The 22,493-nt window shown below is 38.1% G+C and overlaps 1 protein-coding gene across 18 annotated transcripts in view; it reads right to left on the bottom strand.

Annotated features, from left to right (window-relative positions):
- Window positions 1–728: 728 nt before the first annotated feature.
- EMSY (EMSY transcriptional repressor, BRCA2 interacting) overlaps window positions 729–22,493 on the bottom strand; it is an 83,388-nt gene continuing 61,623 nt past the window's right edge. For 6 of the 18 annotated variants that reach the window (XM_057553802.1, XM_057553804.1, XM_057553811.1 and 3 more), the window contains 7 exons: window positions 17,726–17,890; window positions 15,848–16,003; window positions 14,786–14,827; window positions 11,961–12,160; window positions 9,422–9,985; window positions 7,954–8,454; window positions 730–3,874 (listed from right to left, as the gene is read on the bottom strand). In XM_057553802.1, the coding sequence (XP_057409785.1) occupies window positions 3,680–3,874; window positions 7,954–8,454; window positions 9,422–9,985; window positions 11,961–12,160; window positions 14,786–14,827; window positions 15,848–16,003; window positions 17,726–17,890 (1,823 nt within the window). In that variant the 3' untranslated portion in view covers window positions 730–3,679. Of the gene's footprint in view, window positions 3,875–7,953; window positions 8,455–9,421; window positions 9,986–11,960; window positions 12,161–14,785; window positions 14,828–15,847; window positions 16,004–17,725; window positions 17,891–22,493 lie in introns of all 18 variants that reach the window. The other 12 variants (XM_007187552.2, XM_007187556.2, XM_007187555.2 and 9 more) reach the window with 7 other exon arrangements.

The raw sequence follows: 22,493 nt of genomic DNA, 5'->3' as shown, positions 1-22,493 counted from the left end.
TTTGTATTATGGGGAATGTGACTTCCTCAAGTTCATATAACCAATAAACAGAGTAGCCTGGGACTCAAATCCAGACCACCTGACCACTATTTCCTTTGCACTATCCCAGGTGCTACTGAGGTATCCTAGCCCAGCAGGCTATTGACAGAACCTCACAAAGAAATGTATTTATAAGCATTTTCAACTATAAAGCTCTGTACAGTTTTAAGGATGTTAAGCAATTTGTTACATTAGAGAGGAAGAAAGAGAACCTGATTAAGATTTTAAGGGTGATGAATTAATTTCCAGAAAACAGCTTACTTTTCTCTTAAGAATAGTAATATTTCTGTACTTCAAAAGTTCTCAATAAAATAGAAAATAATTCAATTGAGAAATTGGCAAAGGACATTTCTCCATAGATGTATGAACAGCCAATAAGCACATGAAAAAAATGCTCATCATTAGCCATCAAGGAAATGTAAATCAGAACCACAATGAGGTACCACTTCATACACTAGCATGGCTATAATTAAAAAGGCAAATTATAGCAAGTGTTGGTGAAGATGCAGAGAAATTGGAACTCCCCTACACTGCTTGCAAGGATGTAAAATGTGTAGTCACTGTAAGAAAGAGTTTGGCAGTTCCTCACATTGTTAAAAATACTTACCATATGACCCAGCAATTGCACTTAGATATTTACCCAAGAGAATTGAAAATTTATGTAAAACTTGTACACAAATGTTCGTAACACCATTATTCATAAGAGCGCAAAAGTGGAAACAACCCAAATGCCCATCAACTGATGAATGGATAAAATGTGGTATATCCACACAATGGACTATTACTGAGCCATAAAAAGTAAGGGAGCACTGATACATGCTACAACATGAACCTTGAAAACACTATACTAAGTGAAAGAAGCCAGTCACAAAAGACCACATACTGTATGATTCTATTTATATGAAATGTCCAGAATAGGCAAATCCATAGAGACAGAAGTTAGTTTAGTGGATGCCTAGGGCTAGGGTGGTGGTGGTTTCAGGGGTACAGGGTTTCTTTTGGGGTTATGCAAATGCTCTAAAATTGACTGTTGTGATGACTGCTGAACTCTGTGAATATACTAGAAAACCACTGAACTGTATACTTTAAATGGGTGAATTGTATGACATGTGAATTAACCTCAATAAAGCTGCTACTTTTTTTTTAAGTTCTCTAAGTTCACCATAAACTGCATCTGCAGTACGAAGCATTTATCAACGTTTACTTTAAGCCAAATGGATTTTTCTGATCACTGTCTTTAACAGTTAGGGTTTTATTAATTTTGTAGCATTTGCATTGTAATCTCTGAATATCCTTCACGTGGATGACTTAAATTTACATTTAACTTATGGACTTAAACATATGAAATACTAATAGATCTAATGCTAAGACTTTCAATAAAAGTATGCCTGGAAATCCATGTATGGCATCACCATCCACCTACTTAATCAAGAAATCTAAGAGCCACTCTTGTTACCTCTTTCCTTTAGCCTTCGTATCCATTTCATCAGCAGGTAACCTTGTTTATCAACTCCATTAGGGTAGGATTTTCTGTTTATTCACTACGGTATATTCCTGGTGCTTAGAATAGCACCTGGCACACAGAAGATGCTTAAATATTTGTCGAATAAACTGAAATTCATGCTCTCCTTGAAATTAACAACTTTAAAAGAAAAAAGATTATATACCTCACTTGATAGTTTGTTAAAATATATACTAATTTTTAAAAATGAAGACTATGGAAATTTCATTTGCCATTTCAGTTGCTGAAACATATTAAGGCTAAATTCTCAAAGGGACACAGGTTATGTTATGGTGCCAGAATATGTAGAAGTAGAACATAATGACTTTATTCAAGTTTGCTCTTGTTACCTGATGCATGAATATTTAAAAGATATTTTATTTTATAAAAACTTTCATCTGTAAGTAATGGACTGACCATAACAGAGGGCTTAACCTGGAATACATGGATAGGCTTAGGGGCCCATGAACCCCTAAAAATGTATGCAAAACCTAACATGTATATTGGCATGTGTATCTTTTTGGTGAGAGAGTTCATAGTATAATTAGATTTTCAAAGAAGTCTATGACCCAAGAGGTTAAAAAAAATTACTTAACTAGAAGCAGTCACAAAGTCTTTTCAACGTGAATTTGTACAACAAAATAATAACCAACAGCTCCATCTATGGGTATAAGTCATTATCACGTAGTAGAAATAATGACAACTACCAGAGATCAGTGCATCTTGTGAATGCTTGTGTTTAAATCTTCAGTGTTACTCCAGTGGGAATTTATTAACTACAGGATCACAGTTTTTTTTTCCAGATATAGATGTAAAAATTAGGAGACCATTGATGAATTCTACTTACAGTACTTCAGCACCAAAAAATTGGGCAGTTATGCTGATATATGTATGTACAGTTCAACATTTGTCAGTCTTAAAATGCTTATTTATAGTGAAATCTATATAAAACCGTTAAAAATTTTTCTATTTACATTTTTAAAAAATGAAAAGTATAGTTTCCTTTGCCACAACTTGTCAAAACTGACTCTTACCCTCCCACCCTCTTACCCCTCACTCTACTTGTGACAGACAGTGATCACAAGACCCAAACATATTGCTTAAACAAATCGTGTCCTAAAAAGGTAGAATGTTTAAAACCATTACATTTAGAACTGTAAATGAACTTTTTATACATTTCAAAGGGGGTTAAACAAAAGTATGTAAAAGTTATTTTCAAAGTCTCAGTCCAACATGAATGTGCAATTTCAATGTTAAGATAGCATCATATGAATAATTTGTTTTCCTGAACATAACTGAACATTTCCTTTGGATCAGAAAATGTTTCTTTTCCTCTGTTTCACAATGAAACATTTTCTCATTAAGCTTTCTTAAAGGAGAAGGGGGAGGTTCAGAGATGGAAAAGGTAGGCAATCCCGGCTTACAGGAAATTTGTCAGAAGGAATATGGCCTGCTTTGAAATGTTTACATTTAAATAAATAGAAGGCAAGTGTGCTGCCTAGAGCACAAAGGAACAACAACACAATAAATTAGCATACAATTGGTGAGAATGTACAAGCCACCCAAAAAGCATTTCCCATGGGTTAGGGACCTGATTTCTACCGTCTAACAAGGATTCTTTAATGCCAGTATTAAAGAACTAGTTATTTTATAAAATATGAACTGAGCAGATGTAAAATGTTAACCAATTCAGCACTTGCAGGGATTTGCAAAAACATACAAGATTTTTTTAAAAAACTGTTCCTGACACACTGTTTCAAAATACAAACTATTCACATTCTCCTTTTTTGATGGTGTTTTGCTCAGTAGAAACCAGCTGAGAAACATTCACAGGAAAAGTCTCTTTCCACTGCAAGACAAACTTTTCCATTAGCCGTGGTCCAACAGAGAAAGAATATCATGTCTCACGTCACTGTAGATGTGCATCTTTTTCTTTTTTCAAAAAAAAGTACATTCCCCTGTGAGTTTTATCTTGTTTTAAAATGCTACTCCTGCAGCAATTCTTGTTCAAACACTGCTGTTTCAGGGTCCACAGCCTAAGCATGGGCAAAGTGCTCTCTTTAGACATCAAAATACAAGGGCTTCCCTGGACACTTGGTAACCAAGTAGGTTTTAAAGTGCACTCCTGTGTCCAAAACACTAGGACCGTTCAGCAGAACTCTGAGAGGGGCTGGGTTCGGTTCCATCCTCTGTGCTACTGTCTATGTCCTGCTCCATTGCTGTCTCATCGTCATCCAACTGCTGACTGGTGAAGTTGTTTAGCTCAAGGAGCCCGCTGGGCTCTACTACCACATTGGAGCTGGAGTGGCAAGGAATAGCATACTGGGGAATGGCCTGAAAGAGAAGACACAGGAGAGCTTTACGGTTTAAAAAAAAAAAAAAGGTGACAGGAGGATTTCTCAACAACAATAAGGAAGGAAAAAAGGAAACTGACATTAATTGGACAACTACTAGATGCCAGGCACTGTGCTAGATGCTTAATATTATTCCCATTTTACAGATGAGGAAACTAAGATAGTAAGCGACTTAACCAAGGTCACACAGTTGGTCAGCGTTAATGCCAGGATGCCAGGATTCAAATCCAAGTCCTCTACAACTCAAAGTGATCTTTCCACTCCTTGATGGTGCCTCTTCTAACAAAGGAGGCTGAAGTCTGGGCCTAATTCAAGAGACAGACTTTGAAGGACATTTTTATTTGGTCATTAAGCATATTTGAAATGTAAATGTAATCAGATTTTGCTTATTATTATATGTAAGATGAATGATTAATCTGCTGATACCACAATATATTTTAAGCCCTTTGGTAGTTCAAAGGGGAAGTTATTTGTTTGGGTCACATAATAACAATCTTTATTGAAAATAAGACTAGGGAGGACAAAACTGTCTTTTGAACAATAAAAATACCAATAGATACACACATATTAGGCAATACTGCCTTGTCAGATTCTTTTTTCTCAACTTTATTATATACCTTCTTAAAAGGTATATCAGTTCATATCATACCCCTACTTAAAACTCTACAATTGTTTCCTATTGTACTTGCTATGAAATCAAAAGCCTTACCATGGATGGCTCCAGCCTTATGCCAAACTCACTTGTACCATAGGGTGTTTGCACTAGTTCTTCCCTTCTTCCTGGAATACTCCTCCTCCAAATCTTTACACGGCTGGTTCCACCTTGTCATCTGCATCTTAGCTCAAATGCTTAAAGTAAAAGGCTTTGAAAAGCCTTCCTTTTATGAAAGGAAACCAGAGTACTGGCTCGATCCCACCCCCCACCCCCCACCCCTATTATGTTCTGTTACATTTTCTTCATTGCATTTATCATCTCTTTGTTTTCTTCTCACCCTTAGAATGTAAGATCCAAGACAGTATGGACCAGAGCACAGAACTCGACTATCTTTTTCAGTGTTAGATGCCCATAACTTTAAATTTATTTATTTATTTAATTTTGGCTGTGTTGGGTCTTCGTTTCTGTGCGAGGGCTTTCTCTAGTTGCGGTGAGCGGGGACCACTCTTCATCGCGGTGCGCGGGCCTCTCACTATCGCGGCCTCTCTTGTTGCGGAGCACAGGCTCCAGACGCGCAGGCTCAGTGGTTGTGGCTCACGGGCCTAGTTGCTCCGTGGCATGTGGGATCCTCCCAGACCAGGGCTTGAACCCGTGTCCCCTGCATTGGCAGGCAGACCCTCAACCACTGCGCCACCAGGGAAGCCCTGCCCATAACTTTAAACAGGGCCTGGCACACATTAGATGATCAATAAATACTTTCCAAATGAATAATGTATCTTTAACATAAAAAACCCCAGAGCAAAGCTGAATATCAGCACTTTGAAAATATACCTAACCAAAACAACCTTCTACTGAGGGTTGTTTAAAGATGCAAATTTAATTTTAATACTATCAAGAAAATAGTGTAAGATGCCTAGGCATTGATTCTAGGGTGCTGAAGTATTTTTGTTTGTCTTCCCTCACCCTCCTGCCCCTGTTCCATATAGCTAATCATTGTGAAAAAGTCTCAGGTAGGGTCAGAATTTTAGTTCAGCTCTGGCTCTGACTTGCTGTGGACCTCTGAAAAAGTCACTTCACTTCCTTGAGCTTTAGTTTAATCTTGTGTAAAATAAGATAATTAGAGAAGATATGCTCTAAAGATCATTGCAGTTCTAAAATTCTATCAATTCCACATATACAGACTCCTTCAGAACAGAAGATACATTCATTTTGTTTACTCCTCTATCCTCACACCTAGCACAGTGCCTGGAAGACAGAGGTTAAATAATACATGTGGAATGAATGAATGAATGAATAAATGAAATACAGATTATCTGTCTACAAAGCGTTTAATATTAAACATGTTGAATTTTTACAGAATAGTTTTGAAGGAATCAAAGAACTTCTGCAGACTTCCTTCACTCATGTCAATAGGTACTTTACTAAATCAGTAAAAATCAATACTTTGGGTCAAAGCTAAGCATAACTAGTGAGACCTGAAAATGCTCTAATAGTATATTAGTGATGATTATAATAACAGGAGCTATCCTTACTGAGTATTACTCTGTATCAGACACTTAACCAGCTGCTTTATATACATTTTCTCAATCCTCAAAACAACCCTGTGAGGTAAGTGTTACTGTTTCCATTTCATCACAGGGACAGAGGTTAACTCTGTTGCTCTATGCCACAATGTGGTTAAGGAGTACAGGTGAGATTCAAATCTAGGCATTTCTGACTCCAAAAGCTTGCTTCTTAATCACTATGCTGCTCTTCCCTCTGGCACAGCAACCCAGCATATGGTATATGCTAAAAGTTAGTTGAGTATTCTTGTAGAGAACCCACTCATTAGCTATCATCCTTGATACCTGAAGCAAATTACATTTTCACCCCTTTTCACAAAGTACAGAAAATAGTTTCTAAATAAGCTATTCAAAATTATTTTCAATTTAGTGAGTGTACCAATTTAAACTCCCAGGAGCCACAGTAAATTTTAGTAAAAATAGTAATAGCTACCACTTATTGGGCAATCACTACAAGCCAGGTATTGTGCTAGGTGCTTCATCTCAATTTTGTGTAATCCTTATGTCAATCGTGTAAAGTAGGCATTCCTTACTCCCATTTTACTGATGAGGAAACGAAGGCACAGTGAGGTTAAGTAGTCTTGCCCAAAGTCACACAGTGAATGGCAAAGCCAGGAAACTTCCTTTTCCACCAAACCCTACCTCTTCAGGGGGAAAAAAAACGTAACAAATCCTTCGGTCAAGGATTATTTAGTTCACTAACATTTGTTTTGACAGGAAGGAACAAATTATTTGAATAATTCAATGGCCAGGTCTATTTGCATTTAAGCATTTCCCCCATATTGTTAAATCATATTTGGATTAACATCGGTCAATTTGCATTCTCTCATGGCTTGGCATCGCAGGAAAGGCAAAATTTACTATAGGAACACCTAAGTCACACAATAGTGAGTCTACGGTAAATACTAGACTATCCACGTTTCAATAAATCCAAATTCTCAATTAACTAAAATGTGCTGCTCTGACACCTTCCAAGCAAAAACGATAAATGTCAAGAGAACAACCTGATACCTTGCAAGGAGAGAGGGAAATAAAACACAACTTCTAAAAGCTACTCTGGGCCCAGTGTAACTTTTCAGTCTGGATGTGTTATACAAGATGACAGATGAGTTTTAAAATGAAGGGAATGTGAGGCATAGTTAGATCTACTGTCAATGAATAATCCATCATGTTCACTAGCCTGTACTTACCAGGGCAGGACAGTAACCATAATAAGATTTTTCAATAATACAATGATTGAAATAAAAAGCAAAGCTTTACGGTTAATCCCAAGTTAGACATAAAATTAAATTACTAAGAAACATTCTCTTACAACATGTTTCTCCAGACATTTCAGTTAATTAAGGTTTTATTGTCCTGAAAACCATAAATTTGGATCAAGAACTGTGTTTCTGCAAGGAAAGGGTCCCTGAAACTAACTTGAAATAGGAGTACAATGCAGTTATATCCCAGAAGTACAAACTACTTATATTCTTTGGGCAAAGACTGGGGAGCCCAAAGTTTGACCTGGGAAGTTGCTGATCTTGTAGGTTGACTTGCTGAGTCAACACTGGCAAGTGTGGCTTGCATCTATGAATCAAGCAGACACATGGGCTCAGGGCCCTTGACTGCCTCTAAGGTGTGCTGTTGTGACAATATCTATCAATTTTCTAGGACTTTGTTTCAGAAAATAAGTACAAATTTGTAAATTTGTAACAGGTAGTAAACCAAGTTTGTCACATGCCATCTCAAAGATAAATCTCTTTCCCATTTTGGCTTGACTTTTCCTGTGACATCCCAAAACACACCAAACCCACAACCCCCAATATGCTCAAGGTTTCTGGTGTTCCTTCCGATTCTTACCTGGATGATAATTTCTGCTGGGCTCTCTTCAGCTTTCTTTTGGCCTACATTCTGAATACGCATGAACTGGCCTGTCGTAGGCACTCCTGGTGCATCGATTTTCCTTGTCGTTAGGGGAGGGCCAACAGCAGATGGACTTGAACAGGACTCTCTACATTTCTGTTGCTGGGGAGTGGAATTCGCCATCCCTGCCACCACCACATGGGTGGAGGGTAATGATCCTGCTTCACCAGTGAGCATACTAGTGGCAAGAGCCTTCTTTGGGGGATCCACTACCATATGCTCTACATTTGTATCAATCTGAGCTTCCATCAAAGACATTTTCAAAATGTCTGACACTGCTGTCTTCTCAGAGGCCTGAATGGGAGATATGCTTGTAACTGGTGATGTCAACTTAGGCACAGAACTGCCACCAGTTATCTTTGTAACTGTGGGAGGCTGGCGCCCCTCAAAAGTTATCTTTGTAACAGAGGATCCTTGGGTTATAACTGGCTGCTCCACCTGAAAACAAATTGGGGTTGTGTGTGTTACAGCTACATATCTTTGAGAAAACCTATCAAACACCCCAGACAATATGGCAAAAGAAACATTCGTGCGGTATACTAGGAAGATATTTTGAAGCTCGGTGTTTTAAAAAGAGGGCTGATGGGAAAGTATCTGATTACTTGTCAGAAACCTAGCAAAAGAGGAGGGGTCAAAAGAACCTTTGTTCAGCCAGCCAAGGTTCATAACAGTAAAGGAAAAAAAAGTCACAGCAGCCTTGTTTTCCTTTGGGATTTACATCCCCACACAGTATACCTTCAACCGATCTCAAATTATTTCATATAATCTTCAGCTTTTTAAAATAAAAAGTAGGGTTTTTTTTTCAATCTTCTGCTTCAAAATACATTTATACAAACATATTCTATATATATGTATTTATAATACACACATACATCACTTCAAAGCCAATGATTTTCCGTAATATAATTTTTTTTCAATATTCACAGATAATTCCTCCAAAATCTAGAAGATAAATCTAGAAGATAAATTTATTAACCAAATGGTGATGATGTAAAACTACAAAGGAAGACGGTCAATGAAGCTCCTTAAAAGACTATATTTTACTTAGCATTATTGCCACAGAAATAGAGTTTACAGGCATGGAAATAAATATTTTATACCTAAAAAATAAAAATAATTTAGGGATATCGCTTCTAGGCACTGTTGATCAATGCTGAAGTTATTTCATTAAAAACTGCCTGGAAAATCAAGTTCTGAGCGCTATGCTTTTTTTCTTCCTATATTAACGCGTGCATTTCTTCCCTAATGTCAACCTTCTGATGGGGTAAAGTAACACCAGTGTAATGAGGCTTTTGAGTTTCCTCTTGCCAGGAGAATGCACTGCTAATCACGATAGGGTCGTGATGTTCTCATTTTTTCCGTGAACAGAGAAGTTTAACTTTGCATGCTATCAATATTCCGTTACCTGGCTTGCCGGCTGTTTCTCTGACGAGGCTGGGAGCGGCATTTGGCTCTGGGGGGTTTGGGGCTGCACGTAGATTTTTGGTTGGTTCGGAGCCTGCTGCAGTTTGGGGAGCTGCTGCGTGGTTTTCACTGCAAGCACCTGTACTACAGTTTGTGGGGGCTGTGCCATTAAGGTAGGAAGCTGCCTGTCTTTGGCCACCATGGGATGCTGTGTGTGCTGTACATCTGGCTTGGGCTGTGCTTGTTCTTGCTGGAGAGGGGTGAGTTTTTGATGCCTGATGGAAAGCTGGGGCATTTGCGGGAGTTTGTGCTGGAGCTGGTCTGCCTGCAGGTGGATGGTCTGCTTCTGTTTAGTCTGGAAGCACTGCAGAGTTTTCACTTGCAGCTGAGTCTGTTCCAGCTGTGGCTGGCTAAGTTTCTGCTGTTTAGCTGACTGTGACTGAGTCAGGGCAGATCGATAAAACAGACCTGTCTGAGGGTCTAAAGTGTCCATCTCTTCAACCTCGCCCTCCTCAGTTCCAAGTTCCTCGCTGTGTTTGGTAAAAGCAGTGTGACTGCTTAATGCCTAAGTAAAAAAGGCACAAAGTAAGAATGAAATAAGAAAAACACCTATATTGCTACATTTTCCTCAAATTGGAAAAGACTTGATTACAAGAATCATTCAAAAAAATTTCAGAAGGGAGAACCTAGAAAGACCAAAAAACCTCAAGGTTTCTAAACCTAAAGGGGGCTTTAGACTGAGACTTTTATAATTTCAACTCTTAGTACTCAACATTAAGTACTGCAAAAACTGGCCAACTCACTGCAATAAGAAAAGTCCTAGAGGGCCCAGAACTTACAGGTAAGAGAAATAAGGATGCCCTGCAAGCACAGCACGACACAGAAAAAGAAAAGGCTCCCTGGCTCAGGACACAGCTCTCTGGCCTGGTCATCAGAGCTCTTCACCTGTCCAAAGGAAGAACGCAGCAACCCAGGAGTGAGGCATCCAGAGAAAAGCCAAGGTTCAGAGAAGCTCACTGTGGCCGTGCGCCCATCCAGCACGGTCCAGAAGGTAGGCGTTATCTGAAGGCCGTGCCCATCCCATCCCCACAGAGGGCCTCTCGGCTCCGAGTGGAGATGGTTCGTCAGGCTTCACACCAAGGTCTGCATGAACTGCCCTCTGCCCCAGCCCTCCTCGCCCTTTGCTTGGGTTCCAGGCCCACCAGGCAATGGCTCCCCAGAGACCTGGCTCCCAGGAGGGAAGCAGACCGGGGAGGGGACAAGAGTGCTCCTGTCAGTAGAAAGGGAGATGGCCTGGTGTCGGTTATAATAGTGTTGGGAGGAGGCAGCGATCTCGAGTGACATGGTTAGGGCCAGCTGTCCGACCTCTCTGGGTGTCTTGAGAAAGGTCAATGTCAGGACAGCCAGATAAGGGCCAAACTCCAGGCTGAGAGCTGACACCCAGCAAAACCTCTGGCCATCTGGCTTCCCTCAGTGACAGAAGATCTACCCCACCCCATCCTTCCCACTGCCTTGTCAAATGCTACACATCTACTCTAAACTTTAAAACTTTGAGATTCAACTGAAACCCTCCCGTATCTCATAATGACCTTACGCATATAGGTTTTTAATTCAACAATTTCTTCACTGCCTTTCCAGTAGTTTGCCTGTAATTAGGGTCAACCTCTACCAGTTGAGTGATGATAATTTATGTGGCTACTAATAATAAGTCATGCTTAAATCTGATACTTATGATATAACTTTATAATAGAGGCAGGATGCTTTGGGTTTAAATCCTGGCTCTGCCACCCAGAATAGGTTATTTAATTTCTATGAGCATGAGTTTCCTCATTTGTAAGAGAGATAATTCACCCACCTTGCAGGATCATAGCAAGAATTAAACAAGTTAAAGTATTTAAAGCTCAAAGCACAGTATCTGGCACAAAATCAATGTCATCAATATATTTTTTCCTTTTCCCCATTACCCTTGGTACCAGATTTTCTGTTTCATATTAATTCATTCTCCTTCCTGTGAGTCTCTTCCTCAATTGATCACATACAGTAAAAGAAGTCAAATAGTCAATAAATATGTTAAAAAAAGAAAGAAGTCAAATATTTATTTACCTACTTATTCTTAATGTTTCCATAAGGATTCATTATAAAAGCAAAGAGTAAAACAAATGAAAAACCCAGCAACAGCAACAAACAGCTAAACAAGCCAACTTCTGTTTCATCAGAAAATCTTACCTCAGTGATAAATCCTTCCATAACAATAAAATACATAGAAACAGAGACAAATCCTGATGTCACAGATTCATCTAGATAGCCTCACCCTTTTGAAATGTTAAGAGTTCACAGAAGATCCAAGAATACTATTTCTTAATTACTTTCTGGTGTTAAGACTCTCAGTTCATTTCCCTTACTCACTCCTCACAGATGAAAGAACTATACAAACACGCCTCAACTCAGTTATTTCCCCTCTTACAAAAGGAGATGAAACTAAACCTTATTTCAGGAAGGAGGCAGTTACAGAAGGTAGGAGGAAAAAGAAGAGATACAACCTGCTGCATGATGTGGGTGATTGCTCCAGGGGAAGATGCTGGGATGGACTTCACCACCACCGAAGTCTGTGTTGCGGTCTGTGACTGAGCCACGTGCTGGAGGAGGGTCCGCTGAGGCTGGGAGGGCTGTTGGGGCTGGGAGCGATGGCTGACTGAAAATAGAGGAGGTGATGATATTTCTCCAGAAATCACCACAGCATCTGTAACCAGTAGTCATTTGAAACAAATGTCTGTGAGATTGCATCACAGAGAGAAAGTGTGGTACTAGGAGGCAGAAGACCAGAGTCTGCCCACTTATGAGCTGTGTGACTCTGAAAAAGTCACTTATCTTCTCTGAGACTCTGTGTCCTCATCTGTAAAACGGGAATAACAGAGCTATTAGAAGGATGAGATGAGAAATGTATATGGAAGCACTGTGAAAACTATTATCACAAAGGAGGAACAAATCCCTTAAAGTTATATCCTCCTGTGAGTTGTACTCTTTCTCCAGTGACCTTTACCCCATTAAGGTAACAAAACAACAATCAGTTTCTGCAATCAAATCCCAGACTAATATCTTTAAGGACAGTGAGACAGTATAAGTTCTTTAATCTCTTGGTCCCGGTTCCAGATGCAACAGAAAAACCAGAAGCATTCACTCCTTTATATATAAAGTGACACTGTCTCATACCCTAAAGATGCAAGAGGTCAAGGTGATACTGCAGAAGGAGAACTGGACCAAGAGTCACAACTGGATTCTGTTCCGCTCTGCCACCAACCGGCTATGTGAATTTGAAGAGGTCACTTAAACTCTATGTTATTAACCTCTAAAATTTAGAGGTTTATTTTGTTTGTTTTATTTTTGGTTTTTTATTGGGATAAAAACTTATTTCTTAGAAGAGGACCAAATGAAGTAATGAATTGAAAATGGTCCTTAAATTGTTAAGTACTAAAATATAAAGTTAACAAAATAACAGAAAAGTCAGTGTTCTTTCTTCCATCTATTCAAATTTGGCTCATCTGACATAAGTGAGTGAGAGTATAGTTTAGGAAACAACCCCACCTCTTACTCTCTTGCTACAAGGTCCCATGGAGTAAACTATACATTTATATTTACATTTATATATAGATGTAAAACTATACATCTACGTTGATGCCAAACTACCACTTTTAATCAGTCTCAATTTCAACTTTTTTTTTCTTTTTTAAATGTATTTATTTATTTTTGGCTACGTTGGGTCTTGGTTGCTGTGCGCAGGCTTTCTCTAGTTGTGGCGAGCGGGGGCTACCCTGTTGAAGTGCGTGGGCTTCTCATTGCAGTGGCTTCTCTTGTTACGGAGCACGGGCTCTAGGCATGCGGGCTTCAGTAGTTGTGACATGTGGGCTCAGTAGTTGTGGCGCACGGGCTTAGTTGCTCCACAACATGTGGGATCTTCCTGATCCAGGGCTCGAACCCATGTCCCCTGCACTGGCAGGCGGATTCTCAACCACTGTGCCACCAGGGAAGTCTCCTCAATTTCAACTTTTTAAACAGTATAAACAATCATCACTTCTTATTCTACAGACCTTTAAAAATGCTTATGGTCACTAGGAAACCAACTTTTTGAATCAGGAACAGATTAAAATAAATCTGTAAAATTAGCTAAGGATTTTGAGAATATCAAAACTCTCTCACTAATCCGTGGTTCTAATTCTCATATATCTTGATCTACAATTTCAAGTAGTAGTGGTTCCATACTTAGAAAAGTCATAGTGGGGTGCCCAAGGGTAAGATGAACACAACAGAAATCAGTGTAAAAGTGCCATTTATGTGTTATAGTATAGAACTTTAAAACTAGCCAGTGAAATATAAACAAGCTTTAGTTTTATAACACATTCTATCTAAATTCACAAATGCAGTTTTTCTATTGTTGCTATACATATGCCTACATGTGATATGAGGTTATAGGTAGCACCAGCAGTACTCTTTTATAAATGTACTACAGTATCTTACTGTATTTCACAATATGCTTTATATGTACATTTTAAATTATATGTGTTAATAAAATCTTTCATATGTGCTCAACCAAACTGAAAAAAAGGTTTATATTAAAATAAGTATTGAATCATTTATAATATAACTGAAAAAGAGAAAAAACAAATCATACTAATATTAAAATTAAGCAAGCAAATTAATGAAGTTTTTTACTGATGTAAGCATCATCAGAAATGAATGACATTTGAAAAATAAATAGTACATAAATATAATTTCTGATGAAATTATCAGATTAAATGGCAGATTTCTGTTGCCCACACTAATCTTCATAATTATTACACTAAATTTATTAAGAAATGAAATGGATTTAATAGATGATCAACTAAAACCATTTAAAAATAATCCTCATTCAAGATACTATAAATCTCTTCATAGTAATTCCCCAGAGTGCAGAAAAGTTAGAGAAAAATAATATCCATTGCAGGATGATACAAGAGGCCAGGGCCAGAAAGCTGGCTTTGAAGTCAAAGAAAAAACTCAGTGAGGCTGAGGATATGATGGGAGGAGATTATGGAAGGGAGGTCACAGAGTGCATATTTGGAAAACAGCTGAAGTGACCTTAACTGGGCCATGTAAACACCATAAAACAGTCACTTATTTCTTTAAACAACTCATTTTTCCAATGTCAAACTGCTCATTTCTGAGAAAGAATCCTAGTATTCTGCAAAAGGAAAGTCTCTCTCCCTTTCACTGAGTAGAGCTTACCTTTCCTCTACCAGATCAGAGTAGAGCGCATCCATTTAAGTGGTTTCCCCCTCAAACAATCATATTTTACCTTAGGTTATACTACAAATGGATGCACACCACTTACCTAGAAGGGGAAAAGCAACCTCTGTCCCCTCATCAGTGCGTTCTGAAAAGGATAAGTAAGGGAAGAAATCATAGGTCTTTTCATCTATTTACTGTTTGATAATCTAGTCTATCCCCAGAGGTTATCATTGATTTCCCCAACATACTACACTCTGCTTTTTGCTAAATAGCTCTAAAGAAAGATACTAGATGGCTTTCCATAATCTTTAACTGGATTTTCCCTTTAGGCAATTTTAACCCATTAGTCTTAACAATATCTCCTAAAATGCCAAAGAATTCCTTTTCCACTTTGTTATTTACATCCTTCAAATATTCGTAACTTTATGTTCTTTTTTAATCACTGCTAAAGAAAACGTAAGACAGGTGTTCTTTACATACTGCCTCATAAATTATCTCTCCTAACCCCTAATTATTCACATTACTACTCTCTGAACTATTTCAAATCTCAAGGTAATGAAGTGTCCAAAACAGAAAGCAGTATTCCAAGTGTGGTCTCAGCAGAATATGAAAGAATCTATTATCCTTCCTGCTCCACTTCTCTACATATGCCATCCAAAAACTTCGTTAGTGTTTTGCTGCCATACCACATTTTAAACAAATACCTAATGTGCTTTCCACCAGAACTCCTAAGTATTTACAGGGATTTAAAATTTTCCACATTTTTTTCCTTACATTTTAAAAAAAGGGTTGGCTTTTATACTTTCTTTCTCCCTTGACCCACCTCCCTTTCCCCAAAACTAAAAAATCCAGATGCATATGAATATTTATTCTTATATGAAAGATATTCTATCCTCTCACTACAACTATTGCCCTATGTTCACAGATGTTATTTATGGCCAACTTGCAGTTTTATATTACTAGCAAACTTTCTAACAACCTATTGATTTTTCCCCCCTAGTCATTAAAGACAGGGTAAATCCCAAGGACAATGTGAATTTGCTCTCAGAGAAAACTGGAAGAGATCTAGAAATATAAAAAATATATCCTCCCCAAAACAACCATCTCATGAAATCCAGAAATGTAGCTCTCCTACCTTAATACTGCTTTTTAAGAGGACACCTACCAGTAGTGATGTATTCAGCAACTAGTTCGGACTCTACCACAGCAATTGACGGACTCTCAGGAGAATGTCTCTTTTCCTGGGTCATCTGAATAGGCACTGCCATTTGACTCAAGTCAATAGTGGGTTGTCTTGGTTTAGATTCCAATTTTTCCTTTACTGTATAAAAAAGTCAGGGGAAAAATTAACTTTTATTACAAACAAGTACTAAAACCAGAGTTGTCCTCGGGAATAATGAACAAGACCTCTGGGGTGCCACATGGGCAGTGACTAAGGAGTCAATGAATTGAAAACAAAAGAGCAGACTGCTATGTGTGGCTGTAGGGTGCACAACTTGTGCAACCATACCCAGCAGCCTAGCAAGAACTCATATGCAATCAGACTAAAATCCCCCCCTATTATCACTAGGCCAAACAATTGCATCTGTTTCCCCTGTACATACTCCCCTTAGAACATTTCCTTTACCCTTCTTCAAGGCAGTACCTGGTATTGTGGAGTTCACCAACCTGAAAACAAAGGGTGAATAAGCAGTACACAGCATGATTTGCTCTAGGGCACACCTGCCCAGAAGAGCACAACACAGTGAATAGTGACCAGTTTAATTTGATCTATTAAAAATTCAAGATAATCTCCAAAGAAATGTTACAATATTTTTAGTGACTCTTAAAGAATAAAAATTTTCAGTGTCAGGAAAATATGGCCTCTCTGTTCCTGCAAAAATGTCAATGGAATGGTCTGGAGTCAAGAATGGTTTCCATGGATAGAATAACTTTCTATATTATCACTTTTTCTACAAAATCATTTGGTTTCCACCCTCTATAAGGCTTTAATGGAAATAGCTGAGTGTGTAAAAGATAAGGAGCTGAGGAAATGCCTAAAGCCAAAAATAACACCAACAGAAAGATTAACCAAAGACTTACAATAAAAGCTAGTATTCTTTGGGTAGTGTAGAGTGGATGTTACAAACAAATAGTAACCAGTAATTAAGTACACTGAATGATCATTCAGATTATTCTCACCAAGCATATAATGTAACAAAATCAAGATAATCATTTAAACAAAGAAAGCAAAACAAAACCAAAGGAATACAAAAGTCACCCCACAAATAGAGAGGACATTGAACTAGGAATCAAAAGACATGGACTCTCACTCTGCCACTAACCAACTGGGTAACTTCTCTAGGTCTCGGTTTGTTTATCCATAATGAAAGGGTTGGATGAGATCATCGGTAAGGTCCCTTAAATACTCTGACAATATTTGACCTATTATAATAGAAAAGTCAGTATAACTAACACAGTTTTGCTTAGAGCTTATCAAAGATATTTAGTAACTAGAAATACTGATTGGATCTTGTTAAATAAGAATAGCTTTGCATGGAAGCTCAAGTTGTTAAATTACACAAAGAAGTATGAAGATTAAAAAAACAAATTAGAATGCTAGCAAGGCCATTAATGGTGTTTTAGGACCACAAAACTGCCCCACTAATATCAAGGAGGATGGCAGGGGCCCTCCAATCTGCCTCCTACTATTCTTGAATAGAATTGGCAACTGTACTGCATTTATCTTCGTGCTTAGAATTGACAGACCTACTCCTTTCTGATGACAAAAGGCAACAGGATTGTCCATTTTAAGCAGGAGACAGAGAAGAAAGAGCTCTGCCATTTTTGTCTTCTTTCTACTGACTATAGTCTATCCTTCAGTACTCCTGTGAACATCTTAATGAACTGACAAGTAAACAGACTGCACCAATGATTATAGACAAGTCCAGAGGGGGGAAATGTGCTCAAATAATAACAAAGAAAATATAACAGTAGTAGTATTTTAGCACAACCCATCTCTAGAGAAAACATGCTTCATTCAATTGAGCATGTGAATTCATACCTGTTGTCTGTTGGAGTTCTAACAGAGCTTTGATTGTTGAAGTAGCTGATTGTGATTCACTGGATACATCCTGATAAATTATGGTGGGGCTAGTCTCCATTGCAATCTCATGTTCTGACCAATCCTGACGCCGGGAAGCAATTACATGAACTACAGGCTGGGAATCTGTTTTATATTAGTTAAAAAAAAAAAACCCTATAAACAAAGTTTCTCTTAAAAAAAAACAATTTGTTTTTTTTTTAATCTTTGTTTTACTATAAACTTCATGCTTTATCTCCCCAAGAAGACTGTAAGCCCCCAGAGGGCATAATGTCTTTCATGTCTGTATTCACTTATTCATTCATTCACTGATTCAACAGACTAGGCACCTATGTGCCAGAGTCGACATTTGGCACTGAGGATATAAAGGAGCTCATAGAGTAATCAAAGGATGCTCAAGAAGCACACAATCTGGTTGGAGAGACAGACATGTAAAGAGACAAATTACAATTCAATGTTATAATTGCTATAATAAATAGGTGTGCGTTTGTGTGGGTGGGTGCATGTTTGTGTACAGTAAGAACAAAACGCTTTATGAGTCTTGTTTTCCCCAATGCACCTAAAAATGTGTTCTGTATTATAACCTGAGCATTCAGTGAACACTTATTGGATGGCTGAGTTACTGAAAGGAAATCCTGTCCATTAACAACAAGAATGGATAAATGATCTAGAAGCAGCATGATATGACACGTATAACATTTGGAGTTCAAAGGCTTATGTTACAGTCCTAGCTCTACCAATTATCAGCAAGTTAATTCTCTGGGTCTTAGTATCATTCTTTCTAAAATGGCAACACTAAAATTACCTCTCTACCTCACAGGATTTCTGAGGATATAATGAAATGACATACATAAAAGAGCTTTATAAACTATGAAGGACAATAGAAGTGTTTTATTTTGTTGTTGTTGTTCTGGTTGTGGGCTGAAAAGTTCTAAGCCTTTTTGTTAGTTTCCAAATAAATTATAGCCCTAACTCAAGGCTTATTATATTCATGCTATATAAGTATGCATGTAAATACTAAATACACATCAAATCAAACAACAAATTATTTATTGAGTTTTCCATCTACAGAATAAGTAGGTTTTATCAGACTATTGTTAAGTTCCTAAACTCCTTGGTCCAAGATACCACACAGGAAATTATATAGGCTATAAAAGCATGACTCTTACTCCCAAGTTTAGATTATAATGGAGGAGACATAAAATAAAGATATACATATAGCTTTGTATTTTGGGATAAAGTCAAACGATAAGGGCAAATAAGGCAACTATATAGAAAGCAAAAGACTACTGTGAATTGGAATGGTCAGTGAAAGCATCACAGAAAAGAATTCATGCAGCCCTAAAACCAAGAATAAATACAACTTAAGTTCAACCTTCTATGAACTTTATATTTTTGAAAACCACAAAGTTGTCCAAAAAGGTGAAGCAGGGGGGGAATGACTCTTAAAAAACAAAAAACAAAAAAACTGTCTTCCCAAAGAAAACAAAATCAGTATACAAAATATCTGGAATTTTTATTTACCATTAACAAATTGTATTTCCGCTCCCCACCCTAGCCCCTAAACACTAGGTAGAATATATGCCACACCAGGGATGTATAATTTCCATTAAACCTTCAAAAAAAATCTAGATGATTGAAGGGCAATATCCTGTAGTAATATCAAATGCCACATGAGGCATATAACAGTTTTTCTTTACTCATTCTAAGTTGATATATAGAATTTAAACTTAAGAGAACTGATTATATTAGGGAATCATTAGTTTTATATAAACTAAGTTCTCAATTTTAAGAATTTCTCATGATGCTATAAGTACCCCTGGCTAGGTGAGAGGACCTATAGGCAAAGAATGACTTTGCAACCCAACTCTGTAAAATACACACACTGAATACACAGAAGAAAGCAAAAACTGCACTGGTAGAGAGATAAGGTAGAATAAGACTGGAAAAGGAGAACAAATTTCCACATGGGACTACCTGTCAGAGACATCACCCCACATAACATCATCCCATAGGGACTGGGGAGATTGGTCTTTCTCTTTCTGCCCATACTCAGAAAGTGTAGCTGACCATACAAAGCACCAATGCAGCACCCCCAAATGCTGTGACACAGAACTGAGGGTACGAACCTAAATGTGAAAAACACTCCTTCAGTGATTTTCCTCTCTACTTTTGGCTTATGCTTAGACTAGATAAATCTACTGCCTACCAAGTCTGATGCTGGGGTCAGAGTGCAATGACTGAGACACCAGGAGCCTGATCCATTTGATTATGCAGTGTGCATCCATCTAGACTTTCCTATGTCTCTTGAGGATGATGGCCTAATGACCCTCAGATATCTTTCCCCACAGGTCATTTAACAAATATTTATTGGGCATCTACTACATGTTAGATACTAGAGATAAACACTATATTGCTATATCCGAAGGCAGATTCAGGCATCTCTATGGAAGAATGTCTCCTATATCTTTACTATACAAAGCCTATATCACATTTGCATAGAATCATAAGATCTCTCAGCTAGAAAAGACAATCTAAAAGTATTTTTAATACTATCATCAATCCTATGCTAACATCTTCAAAATATCCCTAACAGTCCAGGAATCCAGCACCACAGAACTCACTTTCTAAGACAGTTTCTTTCCATCTTTGCACTGTTATGACAATTAGAAAATTGTCTTATATAGAGTGGAAACAGGTCTTTTGATTGCTACTCAATGGTTCTAGCTCTGTCCATGTACCTATCAAAGACCAATTCTTTTCCCTCTTCCATGTCACAGTCCTCAAGATAACTGACAACAGTTCCGTGTCCCCCACAACCCCACCCAATTTTCATCTTCTCTTCTCCATGATAAATGTCCTGTCTCCACCTACCATTCTTCATATAAAATGATTCTCAGATGCCTTATGCATCTAAACCATCTCTTCTAAACTAAACCCAAGTTGTCTATATCCCTTCCATGATGTAATAGGTACCTTCCCTCTGAAGTACTGTCATAAAGCCCAAGGCCTTCACAGTATTTAACTGCTTATACAGCTTTGCCCCACATGTTCCAGAGAACATTAATTTCTCAAGATGTTCTACAAAAGGGACTTCCCTGGTGGTGCAGTGGTTAAGAATCCGCCTGCCAATGCAGGGGACACAGGTTCGAGCCCTGGTCCAGGAAGATCCCACATGCCGTGGAGCATCTAAGCCCGTGCACCACAACTACTGAGCCTGCGCTCTTGAGCCCGTGAGCCACAACTACTGAGCCCGCACGCCTACAGCCCACACTCCGCAACAAGAAAAGCCACTACGATGAGAAGCGTGCGCACCACAATGAAGAGTAGCTCCCACTCGCCGCAACTAGAGAAAGCCCGTGCGCAGCAACAAAGACCCAACACAGCCAAAAGTAAATAAATAAATTTTTTTAAAAAAGATGTTCTGCAAAAGAAGGCTTCCATGGTCAAAAAAGTTGGGGGCATTTTACATTATATCCTTCATCTTTCATAACATATATTAGCATATAAAGGCTCTGAAAAGTTCTGCAATAAGTATGTTTTGCTTAACCTCGATTTATTCCTCACCCTCACCATGACCTACCAAGATCATGAAGCTTCTGGAAGAATCATCCTAGAAACCAAGTTGTGGCCTACTTAAAGCAATGTCTTTACAGGATGCATTTTTATATTTGCCTCATGCCATGTTCCATCTTAAATCCTTACCCTTGATTTTGTCTCCTTTTTCTCTTCCATTTTACTTCACATAATCTTATATTCTAGCTAATCTACCTTAAAACCTTTTGGAAATAAAGAGAATATAAATAAAGAAAACTTTTAACATTTTTTCTTTCTTTTTTTAAAAAAATCTAGAACCCAATAAGCCCAATAACCCTATTCCCAAGTGAGAAAGGGAAAATAAGAAGATCCAAATAGGAAGGAAAGCTCAGGAGCTGTGGAAGGCATACGGCCCAATCTTCAGTAAGTGATCTAGGCAAGTATGACCTTGAACTATTAGGGTTGGTCATCTATCTATCAGTATGTAAAAATACTTCAGGGGTATACAGCTTAAAAGGCCCACCCACTAGGTTAGGGGAAACGCCAAAAAGGAAAAAATGTTTTGGACTCAGGCAACAAAAATTAGTTTATAAGGCTGAAGTTTAACTCCGTACCACAGTTATTATGGTTGCTGTTCTGCTGTTTGTTCATTCAGGGACTTTTACTGGGTGTCTACTTAGAGCTAGCTAACCTCTTCGCTAAATATTGAATATATAGAGATGAATATGATCCTTGCCTTTGAAAAGCTAGTAGCCTAGTGGAAAAGAAAATAATTATATTAAACAAACAAAAAAAAGTACAAAATAAAATGGTCAATGATAAAATACAAAGCAACTTCGGAAGCGTAGTATATAGAAGGAGTGATGAACCCTCCTAGGGTGATCAAGGAAAGTGCCAAAACAAGGTGAAGATGAAGGTCTCTATTCTAGCCTGTGAGGAGATAGTTCAGAAATAAGATATAAGGCCTAAATTGCTCCTCCTTGCGGGTGGGGAATGGTGGGGAAAGTTTAGAAACCACAAGAAGAATCAAGAAATTCCTTGGCATAAAAGACATCCTTATTCTAAGACTTGTGTAAAGGAAGTCACCAGAAAAAGGATATGAAGTCAAGCAAAGTTGATTCATTCTTACAGTAGAATGCCAACTATCAACTATATAACAAATAATGGGCTTTAGAAAATTATCAATGGATGC

The sequence above is a fragment of the Balaenoptera acutorostrata genome, chromosome 9 (genome assembly GCF_949987535.1).
Source record: "Balaenoptera acutorostrata chromosome 9, mBalAcu1.1, whole genome shotgun sequence".
NCBI lineage: Eukaryota > Metazoa > Chordata > Mammalia > Artiodactyla > Balaenopteridae > Balaenoptera > Balaenoptera acutorostrata.
This window is presented reverse-complemented; position numbering and strand designations above follow the sequence as displayed.